This window comes from Pseudonaja textilis, chromosome 3 (genome assembly GCF_049901715.1).
Source record: "Pseudonaja textilis isolate UNSWEBS1 chromosome 3, rPseTex1.2, whole genome shotgun sequence".
Lineage (NCBI taxonomy): Eukaryota > Metazoa > Chordata > Lepidosauria > Squamata > Elapidae > Pseudonaja > Pseudonaja textilis.
The window spans coordinates 98,949,056-98,970,823 of NC_141992.1; the positions used below are offsets into that span (position 1 = coordinate 98,949,056).

The window sequence follows — 21,768 nt, forward strand, 5'->3', positions numbered from 1 at the left end:
ACTCTTTCTAGGGCTTCAGCATTTTTTTTTTGTATTGCAGTGTTGCTTGGGTAGTCTCAAGAGAATGCTGTTCTACTTAGGATAGCAATGTGACCTATATGTTGGTATCTGGACTGAAGACCTCTTGCTATTGTTATTTTTTTTGAATTTTCTGCATGTATAATTATTGATACATGTCAATGAATACACTTGTACCCATTGACCCAATTTCCCGAACCAAGTAAGAATTCAGCATGGTAAACAACTTAAACATTAAAAGCAGCCAATTTGGATAAACAAGAAACAGTATAAACAACAATTGGAAATGTCCTGTTTATTGTGTCTTGTCTGCTAATTCCATATAGAAATTACCTTCTTAAAAAAACAGTGGTGTGATGTCACGGAGTTTAACACTTAATTGGCTGTGGATTGGGGGAGGCTGGGCTTATGTGATGAGCAAACTCTGCCAGTTCTTGGCAAATGCCAGTCAGTGTTGATTTGATAGATTTACATCCTGTCTTCACCTCGGGAGCTCCAAGTGATATAAACAATGCACCCTCTTCTTATTTTTCTCATTACAACAATCCTATGAGGTGAGTTGGGCTGAGAGAGAGGGACTGCCTAAGGTCACTTAGTGAGCTTCGATTGATTTGAATCTAAATCTCTCTGCTGCCAGGCCAACACCTGAACTACATAACTTTGGCAAGTAGAATCTGGCCTGCCAACTGACAAGAACATAGAGAAACTATGCATCACAATGGATTATCAAGGCTTTACATAGGACCATGTAACTTAGAATAATAGAGACGGAAAAGGGCCTAGTGATGGGAAGTCACACTTAATTACAATTGCAAGTAAATAGGGAAGTCACACTTAATTACAACTGAGATTAAATAACTGAAAATAGCTAAGCAATAGAAATCCACTCTCAACAATGGAAGCTCACCAGAAGATTCGGGGCCAATCATGTTCTCCTAAACCAATTTACTTAAGAGAGTTCCTGTTATGGGGAAAACAGAGAAGGGGGCACCATATAGGCAATCTTGAACTTCTGAAAAAAAGGCAGGATATAAGTTTAAGGAAGAAAGAAATTACTCTCAGAAGCTGCAGCATTTGGGTTCCTTGTTGCAGCTTGGAAGTTAAGTAGTATGAGTTCTTGTATTGAGTTCTTGTATTGGAGGAATGGCGATATCAGGGCTATGGAATCAACCAGAAAATTGATTATTTTTTTTCCAGAAGACAAGGGCAAATCACTTTTGTACTATTACCAAAAACCTGTTCAACAACAAAATTGGGTTTGGTAGTTTCCTAATAATGTATCATAGCTCTATCCTAAGATGTGGTTTTCCAACCCGGCTTAATTATTTTAAATTGTATTACTGTAATGCAAACATACCCACAAGCTATGTTAAAAATCTATTCTAGAGGACATCCTACAAATATTCAACCAGAAATAACTTGACTCATATGTACTGTATATAATTGGCAAAGAGAATAGAAAGTTAATTTTTCAAACAAAGTTTACAGTGAAATAAATATCCAATTGACAGAAGGCAATATAGACATATAAGCGGTGATTTTTCTGGACAGTCATATAGTGAGCTTTAGATGCAATGAACCAGTTTGGACTTCACATAAGTAGTTAATTTTACTTGCATCCAAATACAAGTATGTATTAACTTGATTTGCATAATTACAGCAATCTCATAGACAGATATAAATGTAAAAAATAAGTTATATACCATTATTAACATAAAATAAATTAATTCAAACGACATAAACTGATGCAAAATTTTGGTTTAATGGACTTTTAGTTTTAATAAACCTTGACAATAAATGGTCATGTATTGTAACAACTGTAACAACCTGTGCAGTAAAGTAAACACATCTTCCCAAATCAACTGTCATTCTCCAGCAAATGAAGAGAGAGGGTTTCTGGGGCCATACTCAGATTTAATTCCCGGCATTAAGATCTTTAGGTGAAATGGATGGGGAGGATTTTTAGGAGACAAGGAAGAGAAAAGCAGACACTTGCAAACTCATTAGAATAGATCAGACATGATACAAAGCTTCATGTGTTGTGAAGCTGGTGCAAGAGTTATCATGTGAGAGCATGACACTCCATCCTCGAGAATGGTGGGGGGAAGGGGTCTCTACAATCCAAACGCCACACACTGGGGCTACAGGTATCTATATTCATAAACAACATTTGCCTTGGAACGAGTACTGCATGCTGTTCGACAATCCCATAGAATTTGTAGTTCAGATTTTTTCTAACTTTCCTCTGAACTGACTTCACACACATATGGATTTTTGAAAGAGACAGGTTTGGCAGTAGAATATTTGTTTGTGAAGCTCAATACTATTTCCTTGATCAGCAGAAGTTTTATCCATCTCTGCATGGAAATATCCTTTTCATTAGTAATGGTAGGGATTCAGTGCCAACCCAGGATCATTTTGCCCCTTGAGCCAATCATTTTTGGCCTCATCTACCTTGTTAGACTACTGTAGGAATAAAGGAAGAAAATCACTCTTTTTAAAAAAAAAAATGGACTAAGTTGTATGTATTACAGGGGGGGGGGGAGATAAATTCTGTTAAAAAAAATGAGTTTCCAGCATGTGGAATTATAGAAATGGATCCTATAATTACTAAAATTGAATATCTCATATAGTACCTACTCTAATCTAACAATGGGTAAATATGTTCTAGAACTGAGTAAGCAAATGGGGAATTCTGAGACTTGAATGGTTCTTCGTAATGTGTTACCTTGTAAAAAGATTTAATTTTTCTGAAGCTTGAAAAAAATGGCCACTTTTGCAAGATATGATTTTCTGCATATCTGAAGAAATGAATCAGATGTTTTCTGATTTTGTGACAATCATTTTAGAATCTTGGGAGTACTATCTGCTATAACACTTATAATCCTTAAGACACGTTAAATACACTTTAAGAGTGTATTTAACATGAAGAACATTGTGTGCACATTTGCAAGTTTCTCATGTAGAAGAGAATTCAAACTTGACTACAGACTACTCTTTAAGCAAGAATTCTAGTAAACATTTTTATAAGGCTTCACAACACTCTGATCCAATATGGCTATTCTTATATTTTCTAAAATAAAATTTAATATGACTAATTCTCTGTTTTTAATTTTTACCCAATTTTATCAAAACGAGCATACACCATTATTGGCTACTTTTTAAAAACGTAAGTGCAATGTAAGTAATATAAGTAATTAGTGATAAACTAAAATGTCTTTAACGGGGCCTTTAAAGTTTTCACATTATTAACATTTATTACAAATTAACATAGCACCACCTGCTACTTTATACATAAATCTTTAGGTAAAATGGGATGCAAGACGGAAATAAGTTTCTTCAGATGAGTGAATTGAAATTAGACAGATTCTCTCAGGCTAACAGGACCAGATCGGGGGTGGGGGGACTAGGCAGAAGAATGGTAGGACGTTCAAACTATCTGTGTCAACTAGCTTGCCACTGAAGGTTATGAACTCGTATTTAAAGAACATTGAATGTTAAGCCAAAGAGAAAATTGCATACATAGTCCCAAAACTATTCTCAGTCATAAAATCAAAATGAAAATTCTGTTATTTTTTTTTTTTTTCAAGGTTTGAAACAAGTACTCCGAGCCTACCGTACCAAGAAATGACAGGAGGCTTCGCTCATCTTCTGTGCTGCTATCCAGCCACTCGGCCGCATCTCCAGGAGAAAGGAGACTCATTCTCCAGCTAGAAAACTTTTCCATACAGTAGATAATGGCAGCATAAATCTGGGAAGGGAAAGCAGGGAAATGCGGAGGGTCTTGGGAGGCCAGTACTTTGGCTTCTTGGCTGAACCAAATAAAATGGAATGTAAAAAAAAAGAAAGAAAGTGTGGCCTGACTCCGGTCTCCCTAGCTGACGGACTTATCTGATTAAAAGACAGAGGCGGGAGAGATTTGATGTCAGCTCCTCAGCTCAAGCAGGAAGAGTAAAAAGAAGATGACAGGCTGGTGGCCTCCAGTTTAAAAATGACAAAACAGCTTTTAAAAATGCGGAGGCATGGAAAGACAAAGAAAAATGACCAAGCTACAGCAAACATTAGCAAAGCCATGCAGTTAATAAAGTATAATATATGAGGGCCCTCCTTTTAGGGGGGAAAAAAATGATACAAAATTCTTGTAGCTTTGTTTTTCAGTTTTCCGAAGGAAGACCATTTAGAATCCTGCCAACAACAGAGAGGTTTGCATCGCCACCAGACCTTCCCTGCTCCAGCTACAATTACAGTAGCGTCTGACTCGCTTACAACACATTTGCTCATGCAATGGCAGGTTGATCAATCTGTGAATAGGAAGAGTCCCTCCCTCCCTTCCCCTCCCTCCGCATGACAGCTGCATTGATCGACAATAATGGAATCTGTTTCTGACTGCCAACAACAGCATTAAGGATATTAGAACAGCTCCTCTTCATCAGAATGAGAAGCAGCCCAACGCAACCCTGGTTCGACTTTGGCCTCCTTGGTTAATAGGGCTCCCTCCTATCCTTTGGGAAAGACAAAGAAAAGGGTCAGCAGAAACAAGACCTGTTAGGAGAATCAAGGGAGCCACAGCTACAGAAACAGGGTCCAATTAGTTGACAAAGAAGAGAGTATGCGAAGGCTGCTCCACTGCCCGTGCCTGTTTTGTGGCTGTACACTGGGTTTATCCTGTGTTTTTTGGGCAACATAAAACTGCGGGTGGGGGGAGAGAATGTTTTATACGACTTAAAAGGTCACTTTTCAGGTTTGCACAAATGAAAGTGATGACTCCTGGCAAATGAGAGACATCTGGACTTTACAAACCAGAGGCCTCTTTCTCCCTCTGAGACCTGTGCTGATGTTCTGAGAAAAATCATTCTCATTAGAGGAATAGGACCCCTTATTATTCTTTTAAAATAAGTCTACATACAACTCCTATACAACTCCCATTTTTTATTCCTGCACCCTACTACTTATCATTACGAGTAACCTTTTGAAAGGAAATTACATAAAAACCATAACAAGGGTCAGCAAAACAAACCAAAAAAGTACATTCAGGCTAGGAAAGCATATAGGCAGGGAGAGGTGGCATCAATCCTCAGTAGGAGAAAAATTCCAATTACAGGTAGTCCTTGATTTACGACCATAATTGAGCCCAAAATTTGCTAAGCAAGACATTTGTTAAGTGAATTTTGCCCCATTTTATGATTTTTCTTGTTGCAGTTATTAAGTGAATCACATACGGTGTTAAATTAGTGAAACCTGTTAAGTGAATCTGGCTTCCTAATTGACTTTGTTTATCTGACGGTCAAAAAAGATGATCACATGACCCTGGGACACTGCAACTGTCATAAAAATAAGTCAGTTGCCAAGTGTCTAAATTTTGATCGCATGACTATAGGATGCTACAACGGTCATAAGAATGAAAAAGGGTCATAATTCCCTTTTTTTCAATGCCATTGTAACTTGGAATTTTTTCACTATGAATTGTTGTCAGTCAAGGACTACCTGTATTTCACTATTCTGTAACGTATACTGCTCAAAAAAAATAAAGGGAACACTTAAACAACACAATGTAACTCCACATCAATCACACTTCTGTAAAATCAAACTGTCCACTTAAGTAGCAACACTGATTGACAATCAATTTCACAAGTGGAAAGCATAGGCAGTTAGCAAGACATCCCCAATAAAGGAGTGGTTCTGCAGGTGGTGACCAGAGACCACTTCTCAGTTCCTATACTTTCTGGCTGATGGTTTGGTCACTTTTGAATGCTGGCGGTGCTTTCACTCTAGTGGTAGCATGAGACGGAGTCTACAACCCACACAAGTGGCTCAGGTAGTGCAGCTCATCCAGGATGACACAACAATGCGAGCTGTGGCAAGAAGGTTTGCTGTGTCTGTCAGCGTAGTGCCCAGAGCATGGAGGCGCTACCAGGAGACTGACCAGTACATCAGGAGATGTGGAGCAGGCCGTAGGAGGGCAATAACCCAGCATCATGACCACTACCTCCACCTTTGTGCAAGGAGGGACAGGAGGAGCACTGCCAGAGCCCTGCAAAATGACCTCCAGTGGGCCACAAATGTGCATGTGCCTGCTCAAATGGTCAGAAACAGATTCCATGAGGATGGTATGAGGGCTCAACATTCACAGGTGGGGGTTGTGCTTACAGCCCAACACCGTGCAGGATGTTTGGCATTTGCCAGAGAACACCAAGATTGGCAAATTCACCACTGGCACCCTGTGCTCTTCACAGATGAAAGCAGGTTCACACTGAGCACATGTGCAGACGTGACAGGGTCTGGAGATGCCATGCAGAATGTTCTGCTGCCTGCAACATCCTCCAACATGACCGGTTTGGCAGTGGGTCAGTAATGGTGTGGGGTGACATTTCTTTAGGGGGCCGCACAGTCCTCCATGTGCTCACCAGAGGTAGCCTGACTGCCATTAGGTACCGAGATGAGATCCTCAGACCCCTTATGAGACCATATGCTGGTGCGGTTGGCCCTGGGTTCCTCCTAACGCAAGACAATGCTAGACTTCATGTGGCTGGAATGTGTCAGCAGTTCCTGCAAGACAAAGGCATTGATGCTATGGACTGGCCCACCCATTCCCCAGACCTGAATCCCATTGAGCACATCTGGGACATCATGTCTCACTCCATCCATCAATGTCACATTGTACCACAGAGTGTCCAGGAGTTGGGGGATGCTTTAGTCCAGGTGTGGGAGGAGGTCCCTCAGGAGACCATCCGCCACCTCATCAGGAGCATGCCGAGGTGTTGTAGGGAGGTCATATAGGCACGTGGAGGCCACACACACTACTGAGCCTCATTTTGACTTGTTTTAAGGACATTACATCAAAGTTGGATCAGCCTGTAGTGTTTTTTTCCACTTTAATTTTGAGTGTAACTCCAAATCCAGACCTCCATGGGTTGCTAAATTGATTCCATTGATAATGTTTGTGTGATTTTGTTGTCAGCACATTCAACTATGTAATGAACAAAGTATTTAATAAGAATATTTCATTCATTCAGATCTAGGATGTCTTATTTTTGTGTTCCTTTTATTTTTTTGAGCAGTGTATAATGTTTGAATACAGAGCCAAACATTTGTAACAATTTTGGGGCCAATGCTCTCAAACTCACCAGTTAATGAGAAGGGGTAGTATGTAAAACTGGATCAACCTTAACTACCAAAGAATACTTAGTGGCTTCTTTCTTCAATGATGAAGTTGAGAATGGAGAAGACACCAAGAAAATCCCCTGGCCATATGTTTCCATAAGCCTGAACTATATTTGTAAACATCTCCCTCCTCAACAGGCACTATGTAGTACTGGCAATGAGGAACACGGTGATCAGTTGAGCAACAATTTTTTTTTTGGTAATTAAACCAAATGTAACTGAATTATGAATTAGTCATTATCAAGTGGAAAAATAAACACAAATAGTTTATTTTCCCTTTTAAATCCTACCAAGTGATCAGTCTCTATAGCACATTCTCTTTCAGTTTATAGTGGTTGGTTCTTTTTGATTTTGTCATAGGAGATGTTTTTATAACTGAAAATGTTAAAATGAGAATGACTTTCCCCAAACCAGAAGACAAGATAGCCAATGCAGCCTTGCAACTCAGAATTTATTTACAAAGGCGCTCTTGATCATTTATATGCTCAGGGAAAAGTGGAACAGATGATGGAGTGAACCTTCAAGTCCATTTGATTTCTTTATGTGAAACCGAATCCACAGAAAAAAACTATGCCATGTCTGTGAAATACTCAAACTTCAAACTGTAAAGTATCAATATGTAGCTTAAAACATATCCAAAAGTCTAAAAATCAATATGTATATCATAACCAGAGATTGTTTTTAGAAATATCACAGGCTTGACATTTAGTAGTCTAAGCAGCTTTTGTTTTCCTGTGGATTTAGAAGTTGAATTTCTGATAAATGAAGCTTCACAGAAGTTTGCGTATAAGCATTTTATAATGCATTCTAGTAGCATGATCATTCATAATGCATGCAAACACTAGAGCCTTGACAGCCATGCAAGAGACGCTTTGTGTGCACAAAAAGCAGGAGTGAAACTATAATAAAGTGCATTATCTTTTTAAGCATTATGAAGCCACAAAAAATGGAGCCATGGAACTGACTCAAACTAGTCCAAAGTGTCTTCCCTGACTAACTGTAATAATTTTTTCATATTATTGAAACAATATGTGTTAAAATGTCTAAAGCTAATTGAGACTGAAGGAAAGTATTAATTTAGCATATTTCTTCTCACTCCAACCAAGTTACCAGGTTTGGCAGCCAAAGCTCAGAATGTCTACATATAAAACAACTGACAAGATTTTTGGAGGTCTGCATCATAGCAATTACTTTCTTCTTTATCGTAAGAAAATAAAACTACACCATGAACATTAAGCTGTACACCTCACTTGTGCACTTTAGTTAAAGAAGGATAATAGAATGGCCTTGGAAATTAGGACAAGCCTGAAAATGCAGCATATTATTGCAATGTTCGATCAGTTTCACAAAACAACAGTATATGCCATGTTCTCCAATGCCCTACTGATGTGGCATGATTCTAAGGGTGCTTCTAATTGCTTTCACATCAACTAACCAACCCAACAACTCCTTGGTACAAATTGAAGACATTTCTTGGATGAGAAGTGAAATGTTTTCAAGGAAAAACTAAGTACAGCTGCCTTTCAAAAAAGCACCTTTGGGACAATTCCTTGGCACATTCCCATAAACAAATGTGTTCCTCTTCAAAGCACGTGTTCTTTTCTTCCATCTGCAAACCTAGCAAGTTTTACTAGATGCAATGAGTTATTATCAGCATTAAGGTGGGATATGTTATGTCAGTCACCAATCTGGCCCATCCTTTTCATTTCAGATGGAAAGCAAATCAGAAATGGGTAGGAACACAGGATACAGATTTCCTCTTATGCAATGTTATGATTGGTCTAGCTGCATCTGTTTGGCAGAAATTAAGTTATTACTTCTGTAAAGCAGAGTAGTCCATCAGAAAAGTAAAGCTGTTCTCAAATGTCATAGATCACAAAACTACATTTGTTTTTATGGTACCTTTAAGTCAGCCTTGACTTCCAGCAATGGCTGGACTGGTCCCTGCAATTTTCTTGGCAGGATTTCAAAAGTGCCTTGGCATTGCCTGCTTTCTAGAGCTGTGACTGACTGACTGGCCCAAAGTGACTGGCACCTTACAAACTTAAAGCCCAAGTTAGGGCACAACTGATATGTTAACCACCACGTCAAACTGGCTCTTTTTATCCTTTGATGCTGTTAGGCACGACTTATTTCTTGTAATTGTGTCTTACCTTACTGCTTTGCTAAAATATCCAATGGTATAATTCCTGTATTAGCCCACAGCTTGTCAACACAAGTTAACTACTTCTCATTTTCTTAAGTTCATTCCAGTACATGCTTCATCCTGAAAGAGAGGCAGCTATCTAGCAAAAATTTGCATGTTATGCATACTAAGTGGAAATAATAATACCCTAATCAGCAGTGTCCAATGCTTCACCTGGAAATAATAATACCCTAATCAGCAGTGTCCAAGAGAATGAAAACACCTCCTCTCCAATTCCAATGGAGTGGCCTATCTGTGTTTAAAAGTATTGTTACTTTTTCTTTGGAACTGCTATGTTTCAATTCTTTGGCTTTTCATGGGGAATTCTCTATTGCCCTTTAACTTTAATACTGCCATAGGCTCATCATGTAATCTTAGGTGAGACATTTTCTGTTGCTAGCCATTTTATATACGCATGCATGGGAACAATACAGAGAGACTAGGGAATTCAGAACAGTATAAAAAAACTAACTATTAATGTATGAGAGAGCAATATTTTCCTGAATGGCTGATTCCAGAACACTAGTCGGCTGATTCAGATCACAAATTGATGGACTGACTGCAGCTTCCTGTTGGTTGTCTACTTGGCAGTACATCATGTTTTGCTCAGGGCAGTACATTAAATGATCTTGATTGATACTTCACATTAATATAGCTTGATGGAGATTGAAAAGGCAGACATACTTTCTGTAACTCTTTTTTTAAATAATCAATGTATCTGCTGACTACTACTTATAATCATCTGTATGATAATGAATGACAGATGGACTTAAACGTGGGATAAATGACATTAAATAACTTCAACTATCAAAGGAATCAGCACTACTTCACATGAGAAACTGAAGGCTGAAACATTCCTGCACAATTTGAATTAATCAGGTGGACAGGCAGGTACTTGTCACTTCCAGCCGTAGGTATTCTCATTTTACAAAAGGTCATTCTGGAATTTCAAAAGAAGTATAGGCATGCCATACAATTTGGATTACTGTGGCATCAAATTGCTTTCTGACTTGGAAGAAATTAAAAGAATCCAGTAGGAAGATTTAAATTACCTACAAAACAGAAGTAACAAAAAGTCTGTCAACAGTTTTGGATTATAAATGTGGATTATCTGTCTTTTTACCAAACTGGTTAGTTTCTCTTCATTTCAAACATATATATGTATATTAGGGGAAAAAAGTACAATTACTTCAGTTTCACATGAAGTTAGTTGAGGAAGGAGAGGGAAAACGGACTAATAAAATGTAGAACAATATTGTTAAAACTGTAACAAGAATCTTTACCCAAGTGTGGCTCAAAATAAAGATACCATTATGGTTCTGGCACAGAGCTTTTTTAATATAAATATTGTGCATCTATATACAAATATAAGCAACACTTTCTGTTATGACTCCCCTTCAAAATTCAAACGAACAAAACAGAAAGCAGCCATTTCACAATTAAATCAAACAGAAAGAAGTCTTACAAGATAACGGCTGGCAGAAACCACAGCATAAATCTTTACTCTGTCCGGCAAACCAGTCCTGGCAATAAATCTCCAGTCTCAGAGCTTCTTGCTGTAACGTCCTCACTCAAATAGTCATTTTGTTCAGGGCAAAATGTACCAGCCCAACTGTGTCCTTTTATACTCATTGAGGCAACGTGCTAATTTACTGACTCGCTCTCCTCATTCGCTCCAGCTGATTTTGCCTTCTCAACCGTCTTCTATTTTTTACATTTAACCACAAATTTTCCAAGTTCTCATCTCCACTAGAAGACTCTCTCAAAACTTCCCTGTCAGCCATTCCCGGCTGTTGATCAGATAAGGAACCAGAGGAGGTCAAAGGTCCTGACAATTCTAATACATCAGGTCTGTCGTCCTTTGTCACGTCTATCTCCTCATCCTGGTTATCAGTCCAATCACTAAGCCAGGCCGGCTCATATTTTTCTGCCATGACCTCCTCACTTGAACTCATATCAGTCACAGGAGCTGAATCCAAGCCCGGAGCCACAACAACTTTCTATGTTAAATACATGAATTTTTGTGGATAACAGTTAGTTTAATTGAATGGCACTGATGAAGGGGATGTGATTAAAAGAAAACTTATAAAAGTTAATTAGTGTTTCAGATGCCATAACATTTTTTGGGCTTCACACTCTGCACATTGACTAGTAAGAGAAAAACATTATCACAATAAAAATTTAAAAAGTTCTAACTTATTTAAATTATAACACAAAAATATTATGTGTGGCCAGGAACATCGACCTGGGGTATGTCAAAAAAGCAAGATGATGGTAACTCTACTGTGGTGTGAACCCCTGCCTTATTACTGTAATTCACAACAAGCTTGTATTTGTAAAGTCCTGTCTTCAGTGTAACTATGAAAATACGAATGCACTATTTGTTCTGGTAGCTTATTAGTCTAATTATACATGCAAATTGTTACAAGATTTGATAAGTGTTGCTATTTTATTATTGCAATTATTCACATTTTAGAGTTGTATAAATAAATTAATATACATAGGATGGAAAATATATCAAGTCTGAAAAAATTGCAAAGAAAAATGGAATTTTCAACACAGAATGGCACACTGGTTATTAAAGTCCCTGCTTCAAATTTCATTTCAGTCACAAATACAGTGGTCAGCCTCAGGGAAGCCATTATTTTCTTCATATTAGAATATTGTAGCCTACTTTTTAGAGCAAATGTATGGATTCTGAGACAATGCCTCACTGCCTGTCATTATTCTATATATCATATAACAAAAAGTATCTAGATAGTATTCTGCGGTTTACTATTTCTCCTTAGGACTGTATGTTCTGTTGTGATAATTTATTCCATAATTTTATGAAGCAAATTATCCCTAAAATCTCAGAAACATTTTTAGATAATGCAAGGTAGATTTCGCACAATTTCTGACTGATTCAGGACCCAACCTCATGCACTTCATTAGATATATTTAGCATCTTAAGAAAATATTCTGACAATGGAAGTTGATACAGGGAAGAGCTTTCTCATTTACAAAATGGCTACCATGGTAACATGGCTTCATCTTATCAGAAAACAAAAGTTTTTATATGAGATTTATATAAGCAAAATTTCTAGCATTACAATAATGCTCCACAATGTACATTTATTTTGTACTGTCTCTTTTCAGTTCACATCGCATCCTTGCATAAGATGCTGCCCCAGCATACTATATTGTTTGAATGCGCTAGTGAACATACCCTAAGTTCTCCTCTCTGTGCTTCTAATATTACTACAAAATGTTGAAAAAGTTGAGTAGTATTATTCACCCTTCAAAGATGCAGAGCAGCTCACCATCTTGTTGGAGAAATCTTGGCTTATGACAAGACAGAAATAATGGTCCTTCCTCTATCCCAACTATCTAATTTTGGTTAATAACTCTAATAAAAGAAAAATGAATGGCTATTTTGAAGATGTCACTTTTTGTCTCAGTAACTCCACTGGGCTGTGCAAGTATATATTAACTGATTTTAGGCTTACATGCCAGAGGCCTGCAGGAACTTAGCAGGAACTTATTTTTGATAGAGGGATGGGAGTCATTGTATTCATATTGTAGTACATGAAGCTTAGGAACAAATGAAAAAAATGTCACTTGTTCCTGATACTTTTTTGCCTTGAAGAGCATACAATCTTACATTTGCCATGGAAAAAAACTTCAGAGGAAAGGAAACAAAAGAAGCTAAACCAGGAAGAATAGGCATTCCATTTCATTTCAATAATGCGTGGGGTTTAGCAAATCACTGCACAGAAAGATGGGGTTTAAGGAGGAATTTGAAGGGAGAAAGAGAATTATGGAAAACTTCCAACTAAAGAGGCGGCCAAAGAAAACAGCAGACAGGAGCCTGGATGGTAGAGACCAATGGTACAGAACAACCAAACCCAGCAGCAGGTTGAAGAACACCAAAGAGAAACACTACACATGGTTCTGGAATAGGGGAGCAGACAGGAATTCACTATATGAATAATAATAACATCAACTTCATGAGTGGCAAAAGGCTTCATTAAAAGAGGGGTAAAAGGCCTTATTAAGAGCTTACTCACATGCCATATTTTTCATGACTGTCTAGAACAGGAAAGACATGGCTGCAAAAAGATTCCCCTTTGCAGGGTTTCTTTCTCCTTTTCAAATTTCCCAATTTCTCCCCATGAGAGGGGGTCTTGTATTTCAAGAAGTATACTTTTTACTTTAAATACACACACACACACACACAGAGAGACATATCTGCTAATAACACCATGACTTTGCAACTATTTTAAAACAAGAAATTGAAGTTCTTTGTTTTTATATCCAGCTTCGGGATTCCCCCCCCCCAGTTCCATAACAGGAAGTTTTGTTCGTTACAATTCAAGGCTGATTACAAGTTAATCATCCCTGTTTTGAGGGGGTGGGCGAGATGGGGAGGAAATAGTTAATTTTAAATCCAAGCCAGTATAAGGGTTGGGGTTTTAAATGTGTCTTAAATGTGGTGGACTAATTAAGCACAATTACTTGTCCCAGCAGGTTTTAAGAAAATTCGCTCTTTAATGACAGAGCCAAAGAAGTTGTTCTCTTTCAGTCTTACATTGTATTCATTTACAGCTTGCTTAATCAAGTTACAGACAGAATAAGAGCTGTCTCAAGACTGCAATCCTATATCTTTTCCCAGGCATCAGTTACAACTGAACAAGTTTCACCTGTGAACAGACCCACACAGGACTGAACTATGTCAGAATTCTAAACAACCTGCAATATTGGAGAGGTAATGTTGGGGGTGAATGTATCACTTTTAAAGCAAGATGACTTGCTTGGGTTCACAATCTAAGCCACCGAGAATGTACACTGTAATTTCTAATGTTCAGAATGTTCTATGTCTGTGAAACATTATGTTGGTACATTTGCTCCAACACAATTTGATCCCCCAAAGGGGGAACTTTCCCCGCTTTCCTTTTCTCCTGGAAAAAATAAGGTAAAAAAGGAGCCACAAAACTGAAAGAGAAACACAAAGATAGCTCAAATATTCCCCTGACCCTTCGCCATAAGAAAAAACTTTCTGTGCTTCACAAGTCAGATATTAGAGAATAGCACTTGGCCTTCCCCCTCCCAATCCCCTGCCCTAGAAGGAACAAAACACCACTCACCAACTTCTTAATCACTTTGTCAAAACTACTGTCCCGCTCTTTGTGGGTCCCAATTTTCCTGGGGCGGCAATAGTGGCTGAAAGGGACTTTACCTGAATCCTCCATCTCGTGAACTTCCCAATGCCTCTGTCATGCTCCTGCCAGCCCCACTCTCCCAGCACCACTTTCAGCAACCATGTGCTCCTTGTCCATCCTCTGCCTGGGAATGCAGAAAGGCCAGCACCAAAACAAAGGCCCGGCCTCCGTGTTCTCTGTCTTGGCTTCTTAAAGCAGTTCAACAATAGCTGCCCTTTCTCTGGCTCGCATTCTCTGCCACTGCTGGGAGCACGCTGGAATCCCTGGGCGTCTGTCTGTGTGTACAGAATCAAACTAATAGGGACGGAGTTTTCTTTTCCTTTGCCCAAAGGGGTGTGTGCATGTGTGTGAGCAGGAGGCGGCTCCAGGCAGTGAAAACACGAAGACAGTGAATGAAAAAGTTTGAATGACTGTTTGAACGATTCGGTTTAACCAGTCCATTCCCAAGGCATCGGTGCCACCTCCTCAAATCTGAACTGAGTAGGCGTACCAAAGATTAAAAAGAAAAGAAAAAAGAATAGGAGATGTTCAAAGAAGGTGGCAAACTTATATCAAAGGTTTTTATGAAACATGAAGCAATGACAAAATTAGTTTTCTATATGCACTTTTTGTTATTAAAGGAAACCATTAATAACAAAGTCCCATGTTCCCTCCCCCAGTAGCAGAAATTCCAACCAAACCAACCTTCTCTGCTTGCTCTGAGGTTGAATTCTCAGGCAGTCTGAGAATAAAAACAAATTGCAGTCACTGAAATAGTACTCATTCCATTTGCTTTAATGCGCTGACACGAAGACATGATAAAAGCACTGCAGGGAGCTGTTCATCAAGTTTGAACAATTTTAAGAATGCCACTGTTTGATTTTAGTTCCCACCTGTCCACCCAGAGCTGCCAAAGAGAACAGCCAAAACTCCCTCTTAAGCCACAGATAAGAATAGCTCTATGTTTTGCTGCTACAATTAACCATGAGCTGAAGACATGAGATTTATGCTCCGGCAGGGTCTGAATCTTTGCTGAGGTTAGAGGGAAAATCCTATTCCCTTGCTGATTTTACAACAGTCCTCAGATTTCTTCTCCCCCTTCTAGAAACAGGGATAGCAGCTTTGATAAATTGAGCTTCTATTGCTCACAAGGGAAATCCACTACTACAAAGCTTCAGGGCAGGCTCTGAATGTTGAGTTTGCCCTCCTGTAAAGCTAACCAGGGAAATCAAAGCAATTGGGATGCTTGATCTGCCTTCCTTTCAAAAAAGTTCAGGATATCTGACCTCTCAGTATGAAATGTAAGACATGGAATTTCACATATATGAGATATGGGCAGCTATATACATTTGCTAAATAAACAAACAAATGACATGACAAGGTCTCATTCATAGTACATTAACTTCATACTACATAATATCTTTTTGTTGTTTGAATATGCATTCCTGCAGTTATGAAAGGGTAGGATTTGATGACCCTTTTCAGTTCCATCATTCCATAAATGAGCTAGGCAACACTTTAGTCACCGAATCACCCTTTCAGTGATATTTCCTTACCTAAACAAAGAAACAGGGGGACATGTACAGACACAAAAGCATAGCAACAAGAGCAACTTCAAACTTTCTACCAGCTTTCCTATCGACCGGTTGTGGGAACTTGGCAGGGAGCACTGGAAATCACTATCATATGAGAGTGGCTAACTGAGGCAACGGTACAGCAGTCGTAACTTTGCATATACGGTTGGTGTGAAGATCCTTAAAATTGCAATTTTACAGGAGTAATGAGTCCTAGATTTTGTAAGTTAGTGGATCTGAGGTACTTCGATTCAAAAGTTTTTGTGCTACAATACATTGTTTGCACCAATTGAAGATTATAAACAGATAGACAAGGGAATTTTAGTAGAGGTAGTCTTTGGAATTATGATCACAACTGAGCCCCAAATTTCCACTGCTAAGCAAGGAAGTTGTTAAGTGAGCTTTGTCCCATTTTATGACCTTTTTTGCTACAGTCATTCAGCAAATCAATGCAGTTAAATGAATCATACGGTCAAGAAACAAATCTGGCTTCTCCCATTGACTTTTCTTGTCAGAGACCAGCTGGGAAGGATACAAATGGTGATCACATGACCCTCTGACATTGCAACTGCCATAAATATATGCCAGTTGCCAAATGCTTGAATTTTGATCATGTGACCATGGGTAAGTGTTGAGTTTGAGATACATTTTTTTACACCTAGTGTACAAGAGAAGAACAAAAATAAGAAACTACCCTGTTCCTCAATATCTTTATCAGCAGAAGAAACAATGACATATTACATACTCAAGTTTATTGAAAACAATCCACACTAACAAAGTGCTTCTCTACCAAAACAATAACTAAATTGTCCACAAGAAGATTGTATGTGAACATTATTCAGCCAGGAATATCACACTGTAGTAACCCAGGAATGTAAAAAGAGAAAACAGACTATCTATATAACATCTTCCAACACAGTGGATACCCATATGATGACCTGAAAATGTGCCTAGTCACAAAATCTATTGTAAAACAATCATTATAACGATGAAAATAACTCCCCCCCCCATCAAAAATATCTCTGAGACAACCAGCAACCTCTTGTCATCATTGCAGCATACAAACCAACAAAATTGCTCTAAAACATATGAAGATCGAGTAACCAAAGAAGAAAAAGCAGGAGTCTCCACAAACAACAACGGACAGTCAGAAAATATTATCAATATTCATGTATGTATGTATGTATGTATGTATGTATGTATGTATGTATGTATTTTTCACAATTTTGAGTAGCCCTTCTCCCTCAGAGAGGGACTTTCCTTAGTCTTTTAGCTTGGAAACTGTTGACTTTTAGACTACACCAAATTAAAAATAAATATGCTAGGGAATATTCAGAAGCTTGGACCCACAGAGGTAAATCCCATCTATGTATCATCTAAAAGACAACTGCAACTCAAGGAAGGAAACGTTCCAAAACACATTCTTTTTAGTAACCAACAATCAGCACCAAACAGCACCAAATAAACAATCATAAGAAAAACAGTACTTTAATCAAAGGACCATCAAGAGGGAGCCACATCCCAACCTAGATTGGAAAGATTAGCCACTACATATGAACAACCAGTAAACTCTCCTTCCCCTTGCACTGATGGTCACTAAGCAGGATAATGAAACATCTGCAGGAAAACAACCAAGCTCACAAAATATCAAAAATTCAAAAGTTCAACTTAGTGGTACATTTATTGTATGCTGTACTAGTGCAACACCTTAAACATGACTTGCATCTAGGCCTTTTAACTTGATTATATACATAAATAAAAGCACTATGTGTGTTATACCAACTTGAAGTGAGCAGTGAAAATCTACACTTAATTCTCCTGGTCTCCAAACTGAGATAGAAAGTCAGTACAGCTATAAAATATAAATACTCACAAAGACGCCACTGCTTCCAATTTTTTTAACTCCCAAGAGGATACTATGGCTGAAAAAAAAGTCTGAGCCTTATTGCATCCTGTCTGCAGTGACTCTGACCCTAGTTAAGCCATCACATTTTTAAAAAAATAGCAATGTGTTAACCAATCAACCAGATTACTAATAAAAATAATAATAATAACGTAAGTGCTGTTGAATTCAAGTTCATTAAGCCATCAGGAACTAAAGATTGGTAAATGCTTTCTTCAGGTGAGTTTCGTGTTATGATTAATCATGGAGTCACAATACAGATAGTCCTCGACTTACGACCACATGTGTTGTTAAGCGAGACATTTGTTAAGTAAATTTTGCCCCATGTTACAACTTTTCTCACTACAGTTGTTAAGTGAATCACTGCAGTTGATAAGTTAGTAACATGGTTGTTAAATGAATCTGGCTTCCCCATTAAGTTTACTTGTCAAAAGGTTGCAAAAGATTATCACATGACCTAGGGACACAGCAACAGTCGTAAGTATGAGTCAGTTGTCAAGGGTCTGAATTTTGATTACATGATTGTGGGGATGCTACAAAGGTGGTAAATGTGAAAAATGGTCATAAGTCAATATTTTTCAGTGCCATTATAACTTTGGTCACTTAGTGAACTTTTGTAAATTGACGACTACCTGTAGTTAATGACCAAAGAGCAGAAAAGTACTAGGACAAGAGTAATAGAGTTTGAGATTGGGAGGCGAATGCTTAGATTATTGGTTGGAATGTTAGAATTATTTTATTTAAAGATTTAAAAGTGTGGTCTTTAAAGTGTTTTATACAACAAAACAAAATAAAAATTAAAGGCAATGCCTTAAAAGGAAGCGTTTAAAAGCCAATCTAAATAAAAATACTGGATTAGTGACATCTTGCCTTTTAGAGAGGTCAGTATCCAGGAAATATTGTTTAGTATTTAATAATACTAAAGAGACCAAACTGACCTACAAGAATAGAGGCACAGCAAGGCCAAATATTGCATTATCAGTACATTAAAAAAGTTAAAGGCAAAGCAGAAAATAAGAGCCGGCAATGGCTGAGAGAAGGAAAGTTGAAGAAAGAAACAGGAGGCTAATTCTGGCTGCACAAGACCAAATCTGAGGAACAAATACATTAAAACACAGAATTGAAAAGATAGCAACAAGTAACGAACACCACCGCTGCAAAGAAGGTGAAGAAACAGTGGACCATTTAGTTAGCTACTGCAAGAAGATCCCACAAATTGACTACAAACAAAGGCATGACAAAGTAGCAACAATGGTGCAGTGGAATATCTGCAAATACCATTTGCCTGCAAGCAAGAACTGATGGGACCATAAAATAGCCCAAGTACTATAATGGAAAATGAAGAACCTTAAAATGCTCTGGGACCTTAGTATTCAAACAAACACCTGCACATAAACCCCAGATTTAATGATTGTTGGTAAGAATAATCCACTGAATAGTGGATGTTGCAGTACCAACATCATCAGGTAGCAATATCTGCAGACAGAAGAATGGGAGAGAAAGAAGTGGAGAAAATCATAAAATACAAAGACCCCGCAAATAGAAATACACTTAATGTGGCAAAAGAAAGCAGAAAACTAAATAGTAATAGGAGCCTTGGATATAACCCCCAAACATCTGGAGTAGCACTTGAACACTATTGGCATTAACAAAATCACCACCAGTCAATTGCAAAAAGCAACTTTACTTGCTTAAATCCTGCAACAATCCCTCTGACACCATCAAACAGTAACATCTGCCTTTGCAAGGACTCGATAGGAAGACAAAAATGCCAAATCCAGTCTAAACTTTTGGCTGACTACGACCAACCATAATAATAATAAATATGTAAAACTATCTGTGATTGAAGGGTAAATTAAGCATGGGGATTATAAACAGGGTCTATGACAATTCGCTATGGCCAACTAGCCACAGCAAACTTGTCGTGGCCAACTTGCCGCAGGACAATTTGCCATGGCTAACTCACCACAGGACAACTCGCTGCAGAACAAGAGTTATACTAATACCAAAGAAATGGTAGAATAGAATAATTAAAGAAAGGATGCAAAAAGAGGGACAGCATGAAATGTGAATGTTTTTTTAATTTTAAATAATTAAACTGAATTGTTAAGTTGTCAAGTGGCAAGTTGTTCTGTGACGAGTTGGCTATGGCAAGTTGACTGAAGCGAGTTGACTGGTGAGTTGTCCCATTGCACTGTAAACAATATGCAGTGGGGTAGACTGAGCTCTATTGAAAACTTTCTCAGAATTTGTTTTTGAAAGTCACCTAGAGAAAGGAAGAAGGTTGTTTGGCTGAATCCCAAATCAATACCCTCCAAAATGACTTTAGCTATGTCTGAATATTTTTGATGCTTCACAGGCAGAAAAGCAGGACATCTTCAAAATTTCTTCATGTATAATTTTCCATGCATGGAATGCAACAATGTATTGATGAGAGCTGTAGTCCAAGATATCTAGACAGCACAAATTGCTTATGCTCTATATTGTTTTTACTATGAACAGAAATAGTGAAATTTGGTTTCCCTTGTAATCTCATCTCATTCTTCTTGGAATAGTTACAGGATTAAAAAATAGCAACAGTACCTTTAACACCATGAAGCAACAACATCTGCCTATCCCAGCTGTTTGGGAAGGTCTAGATAGATGGATAAAAATGCCAAATCCAATCTAAGCATCTGGTTGACTGTGCAACAACCATAATAATAATACGTAGACTAACATTCTCACCAAGCCATTTTAGCACTGGGGCAAGTGACAACTTACAACAGTTAATTTAGTGACCGTTCAAAGTTACAAAAACCATTTTTCACACCTATGTCCATTGCATCCCTATGGTCACATGATCAAAATTGCATAGGCATCCCTATGGTCACATGATCAAAATTCAGATGCTTGGCAACTGGTTCATATTAAGGAGAGTTGCAGTATCCTGGAATCATGTGATCATCTTTTGCAACCTTCTGATAAGCAAAGTCAATGGAGAATCCAGACTCACTTAATAACCATGTTACTAATTGCAATGCAACTGCAATGATTCGCTTAACAACTGTGGCAAAACTCAGCAACATAAATTTTGGGCTCAATTGTCACCGTAAATTGAGGACTACCTGAATACACAATATTAGCTCAATACTAAGCAGGTTCATGTGGAGGAAGACCCCAAGAACTTTGCAAGGAAAAGAGGGACTTCTTTCCTTGGGTAGTATTTTATGACTGTGACCATTAAACATCTGGCATTCAGAAGGAACCTGTACTGTGATTTGGCACAAAAATGTATCCCCACACATTCCTGTGTTTGAAAAAAAAATTGGCTGAGAGCACCAAAGCATTCACATTCTCATCTTTATTGTCAGAAAATAAAACTAACTTTCCAGTAATCTGAGAAGCTGCACCCTTCAATTGTCAATGTTAAACTTGTTTAACTATCAAGGAACAAGAGAATTCTTGAAATACCAAAGTAGCTTCCAAAAATGATCCACTTCAGGGAATTGGTTTTTAAAGCTCTTCTGATGATAGGCAAAAGGGTTTTTTGGGTGGGTGGGTGGGTGGGGTGACATACAAATACTGCAAAGTGAGCCCCTGATTTGATAAAATGTTATAGGCATAGAAATGAATATTCATAGGCCAACACTGAACTGCATTTAGTTTTCATACAAAACAAAGAAAAATATTTCCTCTTAAAAGTAAAACAAGATTCCTCAACAAATATCCCTCTTTCATTTAAAGAGAAAGTATTACCTGTACAAA

General features: G+C 38.1%; 1 protein-coding gene across 8 annotated transcripts in view; it reads right to left on the reverse strand.

Annotated features, from left to right (window-relative positions):
* Nucleotides 1-21,768, reverse strand: part of RASAL2 (RAS protein activator like 2) — a 242,552-nt gene that overhangs the window by 87,604 nt on the left and 133,180 nt on the right. Inside the window, exon 1 of one of the 8 annotated variants that reach the window (XM_087930467.1) lies at nt 14,583-14,825. The exons of the other annotated variants lie outside the window; for them this stretch is intronic. Coding sequence (XP_087786593.1) covers nt 14,583-14,595 — 13 coding nt within the window. The 5' untranslated portion in view covers nt 14,596-14,825. Of the gene's footprint in view, nt 1-14,582; nt 14,826-21,768 lie in introns of those variants that run through there. 8 annotated transcript variants of the gene reach the window in all.